Source organism: Euleptes europaea, chromosome 6 (assembly GCF_029931775.1).
Source record: "Euleptes europaea isolate rEulEur1 chromosome 6, rEulEur1.hap1, whole genome shotgun sequence".
Classification (NCBI taxonomy): Eukaryota; Metazoa; Chordata; class Lepidosauria; order Squamata; family Sphaerodactylidae; genus Euleptes; species Euleptes europaea.
Window position 1 is genome coordinate 20474106 of NC_079317.1, and position 15475 is coordinate 20489580.

A 15475-nucleotide genomic window follows, 5' to 3' on the forward strand; every position below is an offset into this window, starting at 1 on the left:
GTCGTTGCTGTTAAATTGTACAGAAAACTGCTGCAGAAGGAGAACATCTTTCTTACTTGCAGTTACATTTGGATGTTGGTTACAGATAGAGCACATTGATTGGCAGATGAATGGTCCTCTCTGCCACCCCAGGAATAAACCTGGGAAGCGGCCTTATATGGCCACACTCTGCATGGAGCGAGAAACAAGGTTGGGGGAAAATGTGAAACCTCCATGAGTAGGGCTGCCAGGTCCCTCTTCGCCACCGGTGGAATGTTTTGGGGGCGGAGCCTGAGGAGGACGGGGTTTGGAGAGGGGAGGGACTTCAATGCCATAGAGTCCAATTGCCAAAGTGGCCATTTTCTCCAGGGGCACTGATCTCTGTCGGCTGGAGATCAGTTGTAATAGCAGGAGATCTTCAGCTAGTCCCTGGCGGTTGGCAACCCTATCCATGGGAGAGGAACTGCCACACCCTTTCCATCCTGTATATATGTGCCTGAGGTAGCCGAACGTCATACTGAATGAGACCATTGGTCCATCTGTTAAAATCACGTTACTTCCATGGCTACATGTAATTATTTGCAACAGAGCCAGTTAGGGCTGCCAACTCTTGGTTGGGAAATTCCTGGAGATTTGGGGGCCGAGCCTGGGGAGGGTGGGGTTTGGGGAAGGGAGGCACTTTTGTGGGATATAATGCCATAGAGTCCACCCTCCAAAGCAGCCATTTTCTCCATTGGAACTAGGGTTGCCAACCTCCAGGTACTAGCTGGAGATATCCTGCTATTACAACTGATCTCCAGCCGATAGATAGCAGTTCCCCTGGAGAAAATAGCCGCTTTGGCAATTGGACTCTATGGCATTGAAGTCCCTCCCCAAACCCTGCCCTCCTCAGGCTCTGCCCCCAAAATCTCCAGGTATTTCCCAACTTGGAGCTGGCAATCCTAATCGGAACTGATGTCTGTAGTCTGAAGACCAGCTGTAGTTCTGGGAGATCTCCTGGCCTTACCTGAAAGTTGGCAACCCTAGAGCCAATAGCAGTTCCCAGAGGCAGTTTGAAGATGTGAAAACAGTGTGCGAGTGTGGGGGGAACCAAAGCTGCTTCTCCTCACATGTTGTAGTCGCAAGCAGAGAAGGACTAGCTTGCGTCTGGGAAGCACAAAACTCCCATTGCGCGTTTGATACAAAGTTCTTGTCCCTATTCAGCCGAGGTCTTTGCAGCCCGCCTACTTGAGATCCGATTAAATATAAATTCATGCTAAAGATTGCATGTTGGGATCTTTTGTAAGCCAAACATGTTCTGCCATTGAACTTCTCCAATGATTGGTGGCAGGCCTTCAGTGCGCTGCATAGCTTGTTGCTCTTTCTCACAGCTAGTAAAACCAGAATTAGCAAACTCATAGGAATGATGCCAGAGGGAAACACTGGATCATTTACGCAGTTTGCAGAATTAAGGGTCTTTCTGGCACAGAGTTTATATTGTAGAATTTCATTTCCTTGGGACACGTTACACAGAGGGGACTCTACAGCATGAGCAGATGTTGCCTTGAGTGAGTCTTGTACATATTTAGTTGCACAGTAGAATATTATATAGTGTGACCAAGGGTTCCCAACCTTTTTTAGCCTGTGGGTTCATTTGTGTTTTTGATATGGCATGGTGGATGCAGCAACAAAATGGCTGCCACAAAATGGCTGCCACAGGAGGTGGAACCAGCCAAAAAATGATTGCCACAGCTCCTGCCAAAGCAACATTTAAAAACATCTCCACAGCCAATCAAATCTCCAGTAGTCAATCAGAAGCCTTGCTGGCCCCACCCACTTCCTAAAAACATTTGGTGGGTGCCAGAAAAGGTGTCGGTGGGCGCCATTGAGGACCTTCTATCTAGACTGCTATTCACTGGTGATGGACCAAAGTATGGTTTATTTAGCACATGGTGTTCATTGTGCATGTCATGCGAACACATGACACTGCCTCATACTGAATCAGACTGTTGGTCTGTCAAGGTAAGTATTTTCTTATCAGGCCAACAGCTGCTCTCCAGGGTCTTAGGCAGAGGTCTTTCACCTGATCCTTTTACCTGGACTTGCCAGGGACTGAACTTGGGATCTTCTCCATGCAAACCAGATTCTCTATCATTGAGCAATGCCCCTACCCCTATAAGACTGAGCACATGAAGCTGCCTTATACTGATTCTCACCCTTGGTCTATCAAGGTCGGTATTGTCTACTCTGACCGATACTGGCTCTGCAGGGTCACAGTTAGAGGTCTTTCACATCAACTACTATCTGATTATTAGAACAAGAGATGCCAAGGAGATAGTTTCAAAGGGTAGCTGTGCTTGTCTGTGGGAGAAGAGCTAGATTTGAATTCAGTAGCACCTTAGAGACCTACACAATTTTCAATATATAAGTTTTTGAGAGCCAAACTCCCTTCGTCAGAGATGCCAAGGATTGCAGGAGGTACTGGCTCAGTGGTAGAGCCCATGATTTTTGTGCAGAAGGTGCAAGATTTAGTCCCTGGCTTCTCCACCAAAGGGACCTCCTCTAGGGCTGCCAACCTCCCGGTGGTGCCTGGAGATCTCCTGCTATTACAACTGATCTCCAGGTGATAGAAATCAGTTCCCCTGGAGAAAATGGCTGCTTTGGCATTTGGACTCTCTGGCATTGAAGTCCCTCCCCTCTCCAAACCCTGCCCTCCTCAGACTCCACTCCCAAGACCTCCAGATATTTCCCAACCTGGAGCTGGCAACCCTAATCTCCTCGGAAGCAGGGCTGCAAAAGACCCTTTTCTGCCTGGGAGTCTGGATAGTTATCCTGCTTGGAGTACAAAGTACTGAGCAAGATGGAGCAGTAGTAGTGTGAAGCTGTTTCCTGTGTTCCTTTCTTGGGATCACAGTTATACAGAAGTTCTCTACACCTTCCCTGAAGCAATTAACACCTTTCGGGATCACATTAGGAAAAGCAATGCATTCGAGTCTCCCAGCAGAATTATTCTTTTGTAGCTCTATCAGTTTCAAACCAGAAAATAATATATATATATATATTTAAAAAAACACCCCAATCCTCTTTTCAGGGTAGGCTTTGTGAGCGAATGGGCTTTTAGTCTGTGAGCAAACAGTGTATTTAATTACGATTTCCCTTTCTCTGATCCAAATCTTGCTGCCCACCTAGGCCCCTTTCCCTAGCCTACCCTTGAAAAAAACAAAACAAAGCAGCAGATAAAAAATATCGAACCGACAAATTTTTGGTTTTATTTCGTTTGATTAAAAATGGTACAGTTTCCATTGGGTTATCTGCCCATCTCGTTTGTGAAAATTCGGTGCCGACTTTGCTGCACGGTCTCCCAAATCTTCCGCAGCTCCATTTCCATATTCCTGCGTGCTTGTTCTTTGTTAATCACTTGGCAAGCGCTTATTTGAATATTAAAAATTTCTTTAATCATCAAAGGCAGGAGCACAGCTTCATGAATATTCATATTTTTTCCCCTTCCTCAGACTGGATTCTAGTTCATTACCCTGCACAGTAAAGCCAAACAGTCATCAATCGCCCTCGTTACTGCCGCTGGCGTTTTGATTGGCTGCCTGCTGCTGGTAGCTTTCTCTCTCCCCCCCCCCGCCTTTCTCTATGAGCTGTCGTATACCTGCCAACAACAACCCCCCCCAATCAACAATGCAAGGATAAATTTCTCTGGTTTTAAAAAAAAAAACTTGGCAAACTTGTCAAATACTTGTCCTCTCCCCCCCTCTTGATTTCATTTTATTTTTTTAAAAATTGAAAGTACAATTTTTTTTTAGAAAAGGGAGAAACTTGAGCTGCAGAGATGAATATTTGTCAAGAGAGTTGACGTAAGTTTCATTTGCATAATGACTTTGTACTTCTGCATTAATAAAATTTGCATATGAAGCCATGTTAATTACTCCTGATCATGCTTTTTGCATTCATGCATAGTAATTTTCTCCGACTTGTGAGAATTAATGTCTTGGTGTGGGGGGGGGAGGGAGGAGGGGGAGGGAGTAAGGGGACTGTCAAGTTTCTATCCCAGTGTCCCTCACTCTCGGATACTCTTCCTGCTCTCAGTATTGCTTTTCTTGATCTATGACTCATTTATGCAATATCAGTAGGAATCCTAACTATAAAGAAACAACTATAAAGTATCAATTCAGAAGGAATCCTTGCTTGCCAAAAAAAGAGAAAATGCCGGCAAGTTTAAAGTGGTGTTTAACTCGAAGAGAGTAGTAGGAATCAATCGTAGTTTGATCTTGTGTATTCACAAAAACACGCTAAATGTGCATTTGAGTTTTTTACATTTGCCATTTATGCATGAGAGGTTTTGCTTTGGATTTGCCGCTCTCTAGATTCACATTTTCCCCATCCGAATTCTCAAAACTCAAAAATAAGCCCCCTGCAGAGTTTTGAGAATCCGGATGGGAAAAATGCTCATCTAGAGAGTGGCAAATCCAAGGCAAAACCTCCCATTCATAAATGGCCATTAATTTGTGTGTGCAGTTGCTTGTGTACATCTTGGTATGCAAAGTCAGTGTGCATATGTTTGAGTTTTTTCTTGCAGTACTGTGTGTGTATTACAACTGTTCAAACCATGGTGTTTTCTGCCTTTTGGGGGGGGGATACACATGCACCCATTTCTATGTTTGGGTTTTGATGTAGGATTCAGGGAAAGTATTAGATCATAGTTGAGAAGCTGCAGTGGAATACAGAAAGATGATCCACAACTTTGTTGTTGAACAATTGTTACAGGAAAAGGAAGTGAGTCAACCTCTTTTTGGAAAGGCTTTGCACCATTTCTTTGAGAGTTTAGCAGAAGGATGATCGCTGTGTGTGTGTCACCTATGTAGACATGCTACAAAGTCAATGTGAAAAAAACAACCCAACAACTATGAATAACAGAAAACACAGAGCTCTGTCTGGAGGCAGAGATTCAAATTGTAGCTTTGAACCTTGTCTTACTATGGCAAAGATGGACACCTCTACTTTTAAAGGCTTCGGAAATTCCACATTCCATCTGGCCATCCCTCCATCGATGTAGGTTTATAAATGCTACGAACCGCTAAATACTCTTGTTTTAATGGACTAATGCCCAGGCATGGCTTTTTTGGATTGCTTTGGACTTCCTGTTGTCATGTAGTGCTAGGGCATTTGCACACAAAAAGGTGTGTAGAGCAGCTATCGTTTCAGTGTGCAGTGGGAATGGGAAACATGCATTGGCTGGAATGCTAATTCATCGTACAAATTCCATTCCTCTGTTGTTGTTTTATCTTCTGCATTTTCCATGGGTCATCCATTAACACACATAGTACAGAGGGAGTCTCAAAAGTGATTTAAGACTCAAAGTGAATACACTCCCAAGGTTGTATCATATGTTACGGCAGGTAGCGGATACACACCTGTATCCTGCCTTGAAGCTTTATTTCTGTACCAGGAAAACCTCCTCCATGCTTGTCTCTTTTTAATGGTATGTATATACTATATGCATGTTGTGGGGCCCGGGGTTATTATGGGTCTCTTTGGCTCATACGAGGGGGAAAAAGAGAGAGAACAGGCTCGCACGCTATTACAGAGAATGCTGCAGAGACCCATCATTTGCAAGTATGTACATGTTATTGCCATAAGATGTGAGGCAGCCTGCAGTTCTTCATCAGTAGAGTAGGAATAATGTATAGCTTGTATGGTTTTCGAGAGAATTGTAAATCCTCTTGCACAAGGTTTTAAGCAAGGAAGAAAATGCGGCTTTTGTTAGCAGGCCACTCCGAACATCAGAAATACCTTAACAAGAACCATCGTATGAAGTGTAAATATCCCACAGTGAACATTAAAACACTAAAAGGTTTTCCTTTTTTTAAAAAAAAAGTGGGTATGGTTTTGCATTAGCGCTATTTTCTTTGTTTCCTAGATGCAAATGAAAATAAATGAAGACCATACCTGAAATGTGGCTTTGTTTTGTAATGTTTTAAATTTCAGTGGTGTTTTGCAGTTTGTTTCTCTTTACTCTTTTTTTTTGGGGGGGGGGAAGGGATAACGTATGGAGAGAGGAAGTACAAAAATAATTCTTAGATGTGTTTGGTATTCATCAGTGTCTACAATCCTAAAGTCTTAGCGCCCATCTGCAGAAAGGATACTTAATCCAGGGCTGTTTGTTTTATATTCAGTCACATCAGGTTGCTAAAAAGTGGGATAAAATACAGTGAATAGATAATAGGAATAATTCCGGTGTTAAAATTCCAGTTGACCTTATTGGGAACAGGCTTCATATTTAGGATGAAGGCAGAAGACACTATTGTACTGTTTGTGACACAGAGAGAGATCTCCTATTTTCTCAAATGGAAAATCAAAGTATTAGATTACATGTTGAAAAGAAGACTTAAATGCAAGCCACACATTGGCATTCTTCCATGAAAACAGGGGGCTCTTAGAAGAATAGTAGATAACTCCTGTTAAGGGAGACTCCAGTTCCAAGTCTTGTGTCTCTCTGGAAAAGATTAAAATTAAGCCACTCAACTGAAATTAAGCGTTAAAAGCTAGCTCTTCTATTGTACTGGTTCAGAAAATACTATGCCAACATAATTCTGTTTTTTTTTTCTTATGTTGCTCTAAATGTTCCATAGCTATCTATGGATCAGGTAGATTTTATTCTCTGTTCCAGTTTATCTGAATAGAATAGGGATGACAGTGTCTGTAAAAGACTCTAAATTCAGGGATGGAAGACTTTTTTTTAAACAGAGCATCAAAGCAAATGCCACTTCATTTGCGATAAGGTTGATCAACCCTTAGATCTAGTATAAATTCCAGGCTAAACTGTTGGGATCCCTTTCGTTCTGTGCTTAGTTGGCAAATGATGTGTGTTCATCTAGGTTGTAACTTTTATTAATGTGTGCAGTTTGGATTTCTGGACTGGTAAGTATCTCCATATTTTGCCCCCTTTTGAGGCTGACACATGATCAAAACCTGCAGTTTTAGTGGAAACATCATAAAGTCTTTGCTCTTCAACTGGAAGCATTTGACAGCAAGGACCAGAGACGCTACAGTCTGCACTGTAATGGTGCAATAATGCAAAATCTGGATTGATCTCAGTCATTCATTTCAGCAACTCAAGATTTCCCAGATGCCGTTTGGATTAGAATGCTTTTCTTTGGGGTGGAGGGGGCGGGGTAGGGGGGTGAGGGTTGGATGAACAACTGCAGGAATTCAACCTGGTATATGTGATAGGTCACTGACTTAAAAAGCAGTTCCGTACGGACTGTAGCACTGGACATAGTTCCGGTTGCAAATGTACCAGGAAATCCAGTGGTGCAAATGTAACTGAAACTAGTTGTCCTCTTGGTGCGCCTCAACGGAGTTTGTGCGGAATACGTCTCAGTCTGTATTTTTATCTCCTGACTTTGAGATTGTGTTGTTTTGTAACTCACATTGCAGAACGCAAGAAAATGGAACAAGAAAGAGAGTTCATTAGCATATAATGGAAGAGAGACAAAAGTAAGCTCTTAACCACCCCCAACCAACCTACTCCCTCGCTTCTCCCATTCCCTTATATAACAAATCTATTCAGAATCAAGGGTAAATAAATCTTAAGAGCTGTGATGTGAGAAACTCTGAAGTCTTTTAAAGCTGTATCATCCCAACAGTGCAACGATAAAGGTTTTCAAAGAAATATTCCTTATCAATGTACAGTTAAAATAGGCAAACTTCTTTCCCCCGTACCCACCCCATTTTTGTGCTGATATTTGCATAAAAATACTGCATAAACCCCTTCATCTGAGGGCAGGACATCAAGGGGCACGTAATATTCCTGGACTGCCTGTTGGCCGCTATATTTTCTGCATTGAAAAGACAAATATGGTGTCTCCGTTTTCCACACTCTTTTCTTTGTTCTTTTAGTTAATAGATCTTCCCAGTTCTTTGGCTATTGGATCGCTCACCTGTGATAAAAAACAAAACAAAACAAAAAAACAAATTGCAAATCAGTTATTTTATTGGAGAGTAATTATAAAAAACTCTGTTGCTTTGGTCTGTTATTGTTGAAGATGTAGCTGGATTTGTCATGGTAGTTCCTTGGAAAATACTTACTATTGATCCTTAAACAGGGTTGCCAACTCAGGGTTGGAGAAATTCCTGGGGATTAGGGGTGAGGTCTGAGGAGGACAGGGTGTGGGAAGGGGAGGGAATTAAGCATGGTATAATGTCATACAGCCCACCCTCCAAAGCAGCCCTTTTCTCCTCAGGTCTGATCTCTGTAGTTTGGAGATCAGTTGTAATTCTGGGAGATCTCCAAATTTCAACTGGAGTTTGGCAACCCCTAGTCCTGAAATAAAGAGAATTTTGGTGCTAGTGGCCCATAGAGATTGGCCAGAATGTTGGACTGTGTAGTTTGTGGGTCCTCATTTGGTGTTCTAATCTGTTGTCATTTAGAGTAATCTTCCTTGTCTTTTTCACGAGGTATCACTTGGGTCTAATGTAGGGAGGCCTTGCTTTGCCTGTGATATTCTCTGGGTCAGGTTGGCATCTGCTCAAGAGCCTGAGGATGGTGACTCAGTGTTGAAGATATCTACCATCCTTGTTTTTAATAGAGGTGTGGTTTGTTAGAGACAGACTGCACAGCCCTTGGTCAGAAGAGGCTGCATTACGAGTTGGGGCCTGTGGGCCTTTTTGTTCTTTCTGGTCCCTTGCTATAAAGGAGTGGGGAAATCAGAAACTTGAATGGGTTGTGGTTCTGCTTCTTCACTTTCTATTGCAGCATGCCTGGAGGGAAATTTCATTTTGAGCTTTGGGGGTTATCTCATGTTGCCTTGTGGTTAGGAAGGAGATTGAGCTATGAGTTAGAAATTAAATATCACCTCACTAGGGTTATCAGGTCCCTCTTCGCCACTGGCAGGAGGTTATTGGGGCAGAGCCTGAGGAGGGCAGGGTTTGGGGAGGGACTTCAATGCCATAGAGTCCAATTGCCAAAGTAGCCATTTTCTCCAGGGGAACTGATCTGTATTGGCTGGAGATCGGTTGTAATAGCAGGAGATCTCCAGCTAGTACCTGGTGGTTGGCAACTCTACATCTCACCCAGGAAGTCACTGAAATGAACTTCAGTCAAGGCACTGTCATTCAGTCCCTTGTGTATATAACACACACACAACCCTATATAAAACATTTGAACACTGTAATATTGGCCTCCCTTCTAGGTAGGGTTGCCAGGTCCCTCTTTGCCACCAGCAGGAGGTTTTTGGGGTGGAGCCTGAGGAGGGTGGGGTTTGGGGAGTGGAGGGACTTTAATGCCATAGAGTCCAATTGCCAAAGCGGCCGTTTTCTCCAGGGGAACTGATCTCTATCGGCTGGAGATCAGTTGTAATAGCAGGAGATCTCCAGCTACTGTAGTTCATGGAGGTTGACAACCCTACTTCTAGGGTTCTGATGAAGATGGTTGATCCAGTGCCTGCTTTTTCTTTTACTTTATAGTCTGCCTTTCTCACAGAGACTCAAGGTGGATTGCAAACTATAAAGCACAATTCAATCAGACAGCCTAAGAGATTGAATAAACAATGCAGTAGGACTAGGATTACAAACTGTCTAGGGCCTGGCTCACTGTAATGCAGGGAGTGGTTTACAAAGGGAAAATTCAGTGCTGTAAAAAACAGATAATGCATACCATACACAGTGCAATAGATTACAATCCTATTCCCATATGAAAGTGTCCTCCTGAAACAATCCATTATATTACAGCTGTTAGTGGGCATGTGAAACATATGAAATCTTTTCGCACTATTTATATAGGGCTTTCCCTAAATATTATTGTTACATTTCTGTCCTATGCAGCAGTCTATGGTTGTCTAGAACTAGGGTTGCCAGGTCCTTCTTCGCCACCAGCGGGAGGTTTTGGGGGTGGAGCCTGGGGAGGGTGGGGTTTGGGGAGGGGAGGGTCTTCAATGCCATAGAGTCCAATTGCCAAAGCGCCCATTTTCTCCAGGTGAACTGATCTCTATCAGCTGGAGATCAGTTGTAATAGCAGGAGATCCCCAGCTAGTACCTGGAGGTTGGCAATCCTATCTAGAACTACGGTTTGTCCTGATGCGTGACTTTCGCAGTGTCTGATGGATCACCCACTGGTCCTCTCTGACCAAGCAATTAATTGTGGCGAATGTGGACATGTGGATGAATCCACACTTTTCATTGTCCAACATACACATTTCCAGGTCTCGTGGCAGCCGGGCTGAATTGACCCATGCCAATGGTAACCCTACTTTATATTTAAAAACAACACCACAACCCAGAATTTCAAGAAATAATTTTGGGAAGCTTCCCTTGTTCGTGGCCTGCCCTCGCTGAATTAATAGGTCCTGGCTTTATTGCTTTGCTTTTCAAACTGCAGGCAAAGTTGTTTCTGTCTATTCAGACATCCAGTGCCTGCCATCTGCTTTCATTATCATAGTGCAAAAAAGTCATCTCTGGTTTACAATATATAGTCCTTCTTAGTGCGTTTATTACCTGTTTGTGTAGCAATCCAAAGCGAGATCAAAAAGTTGTGAAAGGGGGGTAAATCCCCCCAAACGCAGATTTTTTATTTTTTAAAGAAGAAGCATCTTCTCACAAATGCACACAATCCCCCCCCCCCTTGATGCTTTGGAATTACTCCGGGAATTTAGACCCCTTCACTTGTGGTTTTGGCAACCGCTTCACACAAATGTTTTGCCCTTGTAGTCTCTTAGCCATTTAAGATAAATGACAAAATCACATGCAGTCCGAGCAGACTGGAGGACTGGAACTTCTGCCAAGGATGAAGTACCCCTATTGGATTCACATGTGTAGCTGTCAGTTCAACATGCTAGCTGTTGCTTTTGAACTGGGACACTCGACATGAATAGGGATGCATTAGAAAATAGGTACTGCTTTGAAATGTAGGGAGAAGGTATCTTTAAAAAAAAATCTGTTGTTGCGGGTGTTTGTGTTCTTGTATCTTTGCACAGAGTTGTTATCATTCAAAAACTAGTCTTTGCCAAAGGGTGTTTTGTGGGCATTGTGATGGAAAATTAATGGTGAAATGTAGTAGAGAAACCTTGTGGGCACAGAAAACTTGTCAGAAAAATGTACTGTAGTATGGCCACGGTGATAAGGATCAGTCTCTAAACGATTCTACAGTCTCCTCTCCAATATCCCATACGACACTCCCCCATGTTTGCTTGGCAACACCATAAGTTGGATCCAGTGAGTTTTTTTCACTCAGTCTCACTCAGTTACACCTCTTACTACATCCCCCATCCCCCGTGGTTTCCTGATCCCCAGCATAGCCTTTTTGATGGTCAAAGAAGACCCCTTGCTTCCTTTTTCACCAGTGGTTGGATCCACCTCTATGTCAAATATAAATAACAGTGGTGCATGGATATGGTAGACAGCAATCCTAAGCAGCTCTACTCAGAATTCCACTCAGGTCTATTCAGTGGGGCGTGGTCGCTGAAAAGTCATTTTAGGATTGCGCTGTTAAGTGGCTGTTCTAGAATTCCCCCCTCCTTGAAATCACAGGACTAGATGCCTTCTGGATATCCTTGTGTAGGAACATGCTTTATTTCATCACTTGGTGGTTGGAGCTAAATGTTCATTTGTTTTAGTTGTAGTGTTGCTAGACGCTTTATCTGTTCATCTCATATACATTTTTTTAATTTAATTGTTGCTCTCCGAGCTCTGTGAATAAGGTAGAATGGAAATCTCGATGGAATAAACTCCCTCGCCCGTGAGACTTGTAAATTTATGACACAAGCTCCTTTTGATTGTTAACTACCCTAATTCAAACGCTTCAGGTAAACACTGGCTTTAAATAAAGATGTAACGGAAGTCGTAGTGATTGAAGATCAGGATATACAGCAGCCGGGCTGAGTTCCGATTAGCGCTGACTGAAGGTTAACTTCATGCGATGTGTGTCTGCGTACACATTTTTTATGCTTTTATTTAATTGCTTAAGTCATAGCGCTATGTACTGACTACTGCCAAGAGAGCAAGAGAGAAAATGCTTCCAACAGAGCAGGAGCAGAGACTAAATACTGTTTTAAATAACAGATGATTTCTAGATGCGTTTTAAAGAATGAATAATACAGTTGGAGGAATACGATATCCATTCCCCCCCCCAACTATTAAGGAGGGGGGGAAAGGTTGCTGTATTCTTTGTGGGCTCAGTACGTGGGAACGGAATACATAAAAACGGAGAATGCAAAATGCTATCTGGCTGTAGCTCAAGTGGCAAAGGCAGCCACAGCGGCCTGTGAATGCTTTATTCTGGGAGCTTCATTCCTGGCACCTTCGCGAAGCTGCTTGAGCTGACAGTCGGCTGCACTTTGCCGGTGTGCCGAGCCCAGTTCAGTGGCAGCTCGGCAAGACGCCGTCTCCAGTTCTCTGATGGCCAGCTGCATTAGGATAGCCGTAAAACAATAATCCTTCCTGTCGATCTGGTTCCTGAGCACGTGGGCCCCACGGCTCCGGCAGCCTCCTCCGCTTTTCTTGCGCATCGCCTCTAAAATAACTGCTCTCATTGGTCATCACAAGCCCCTTCCTGTTGGATCTTCCAGACAACGGCTTGATCAGTAGCTGTACCACTTCATAGCAGAAGGAAAAGACAGAGGGGAAAGTGCTGGGATTCTACCTAGTTTACTGTAGCATATATTTTTTTGGGTATACTGTTTTATTAGATGGAAGGTAGTCACTTTCTCAACTGGCAATTTATTATTTAATTATTAATTACTGTGTTAAAGGGGCAAGATGAGAACAGGTAGTTAAAAACCGGTCATTGGCCTCTTATTTCCTTGCATAGTTAACTTCAGTTAAAAACAGGTGACCTCTTATTTCCATGCATAGTTACTTCAGTTTTCAGCATTGGTCTGATTGAGAAAGCAGCAATAGTATGAATTGCAGTTCTACCCAACAACTTCTGCTTTTTTTAAAAGCACATTTTGTGTTGCTGGATGATGCTTCCAGAAACGAAGCACGCATTTCCGAAACAGAAGGAACGAAGTTGGTCTGGATGTGCGCTATTCTGCTAAACTCCACCCGTTAACAAATTTTCTATTGAGTGTTGAGAGAGATCCCAAAATATGAACAGTGCATAAAAAGACAGGAACCAGGTGGCCACAGATTCAGAGCGGGAGGTCTTTACAAGAAATAAAGATAATGGATTCCTTTGTTATTTTATACCCAGCTCCATCTGGAAGGCGTAGGGTGAGCGTGAAAAGTATCCCACCCAATAAAAAGTCCCCAGGTAAATAGAATCAAAATGGTAATAGAAACACAACGAGAGGTAGCAAACAAAATGTTCGAAACGCCCCCTTGTCTCCTCCGTAATATGGCCCGTTTCAGTTCTTCGGGAACTTCCAGTCCCGCAACCCTGTGAATTTGTGCGCTATGAATAAGGCCCGGCAGTTGTACGTTGCTCCTGTATTTTTTTTTCCAACTTTCCCTTCAGACCTAGGTACCACTGACAGATTTTTCTATTGTTTTTTCCTCAGGGCCGTCCAGGCCTGCAAAGCTGCCGGCGGCCTCCATAACTGCCTCCTCCCACCCTCACGCATCAGTGATCGCACCGCCACCTCTCCGTGCTCTGACCTCAATCCCGCCTTGCCTTAGCCTGCCCTGCTGTGGTGCGCGCGCAGTCTCAGTTGGCTGGTCTCAGACTGAGACGTCAGGCACATATGGATGTCATTGTCAGTTGTCAGGTAATAGAAACGTTTTATTGTCACTATCTGAAGGTCAGCTGCCGACGCGGCGCTCTCTTTCTTGTGGGAGCGCCGTCGGCATTTGGGAGCAACCAAAGCACCGGTCAAAATTCCCTGCCGTCTCCAAGAAGGGAATGGAGATCTGTCTTCTCTTCCTGTTCTTTTTTTTTGGGTGGGGGGGAGGCCTGGATGGCCTCAGATGATGCCACCAGTTGCTGCTTTTCTGGTTTCCTGAAGAAATGTCTGAGAATCCTCGCATAAATGTGATCTCCAGATATCAAGACTTGATTTCTCTGGGCTGTTTAAGCTTAACTGGATAACGTTTAACATCTGAGGTCTTCCTTGTGTAATGATTTATATAGAAGTCTTTCTTCAGATCTCATAGGCATATGGCATACTTGAGGTCCATATACTTTCCCTCCACTGCTATAACAAAACACGCTTCTTGCTAATTTCTTCCATCTAGCCTTGTTTCCTCAATGCTTTGTATGGACGGCAGTGTAAGGAAACCATATTATACGTGTTAATTACCATTGAAAGAATATGCCACTAATGGCAGTCAAAGTTCAGTCTAAACCCAATGAGTGACAAAAATTCAGTTAAGGTCAACTTAGTTTTTCTTGAGGGAAAGGTACCACTAGCTCAGATCCTTAAGTTAAACCTGTGTGGGCCAAATGGTGGAGTAAAGTGTAATATTGGTTCTTGTAGGTTATCCGGGGTGTGTGACCGTGGTCTTGGTATTTTCTTTCCTGACGTTTCGCCAGCAGCTGTGGCAGGCATCTTCAGAGGAGTAACACTGAAGGACAGGGTCTCTCAGAGACCCTGTCCTTCAGTGTTACTCCTCTGAAGATGCTTGCCACAGCTGCTGGTGAAACGTCAGGAAAGAAAATACCAAGAGCACGGTCACACAGCCCGGATAACCTACAAGAACCAATGAACTCTGACCGTGAAAGCCTTCGACAATAAAGTATAATATCTTTATAAGACGGTTCCATTGGATATTCAGGGATATATTACCCTACACATTTTTCCTGTACTATATATAAATACTAGAAACTACTACAAGAACATTTCCAGATAATCAGATTTCTATTGCTTCAAAAATTTTTTTACAAACTTATACAATATAAACAAAATTATGTCCCATTCAGCTACATTAACCAGGGCTGCCACCTGAGGAATTCAAAAATAAGGAACATCTTGTAAGAAAATGATGTATGATATGTGTCTGAACATAAATGGTGCTTTATTAAAACATACCGTTCTTGTAATATATTAAAGTTGCTTTTTGCCAGTTTCAGTTCATCTGTTCTTCTATGAGAATATTTCTATTAATACTAAATAAAGAACAGTTCCTTGAAATAAGGAACATGTGGCAAGCCTCACATTAATCCAGTGGTTCCCAAACCTTTTTGGCCACTGCCCCTTGGTTTCACAAACACAACCCCAGTGCCCCCTACTCTATCAAAAGCATTATTCAGAATAGGAGTTTGCATGATGCACTAAAGAAGATAATAACAATAAAATTTCTAAACAGTCACAATTAATTGCACATCTATTCAAAATCAAATTAAAACTTTTTAGTTGAAATTTATTCAACAAAACTGATTAACTTAATCCAGTGGTACCAGCTCTTCAAAGTCTGGAAAAAAAATTCTGATAGTTTCTACCAAATTTGCCAGCATAGTTCCATAGCTTGATCTATTGTAAATGAGTGAACAACACAGTTGAAGGGCCCCGCCTCTAGCGCCCCTCTGCTGCTCTCTTGCCTCTTTGTGTCCCCCTAGGTAATCCCACCGACCCCCGGG

The 15475-nt window shown here is 43.0% G+C and overlaps 1 protein-coding gene across 5 annotated transcripts in view; it reads left to right on the plus strand.

The window, feature by feature from the left end:
• BCL11B (BCL11 transcription factor B) overlaps nucleotides 1-15475 on the plus strand; it is a 173439-nt gene that overhangs the window by 70588 nt on the left and 87376 nt on the right. For 3 of the 5 annotated variants that reach the window (XM_056852248.1, XM_056852246.1, XM_056852247.1), the window contains exon 3: nucleotides 13461-13667. The exons of the other annotated variants lie outside the window; for them this stretch is intronic. In XM_056852248.1, the coding sequence (XP_056708226.1) occupies nucleotides 13461-13667 (207 nt within the window). The remainder of the gene's footprint in view (nucleotides 1-13460; nucleotides 13668-15475) is intronic. 5 annotated transcript variants of the gene reach the window in all.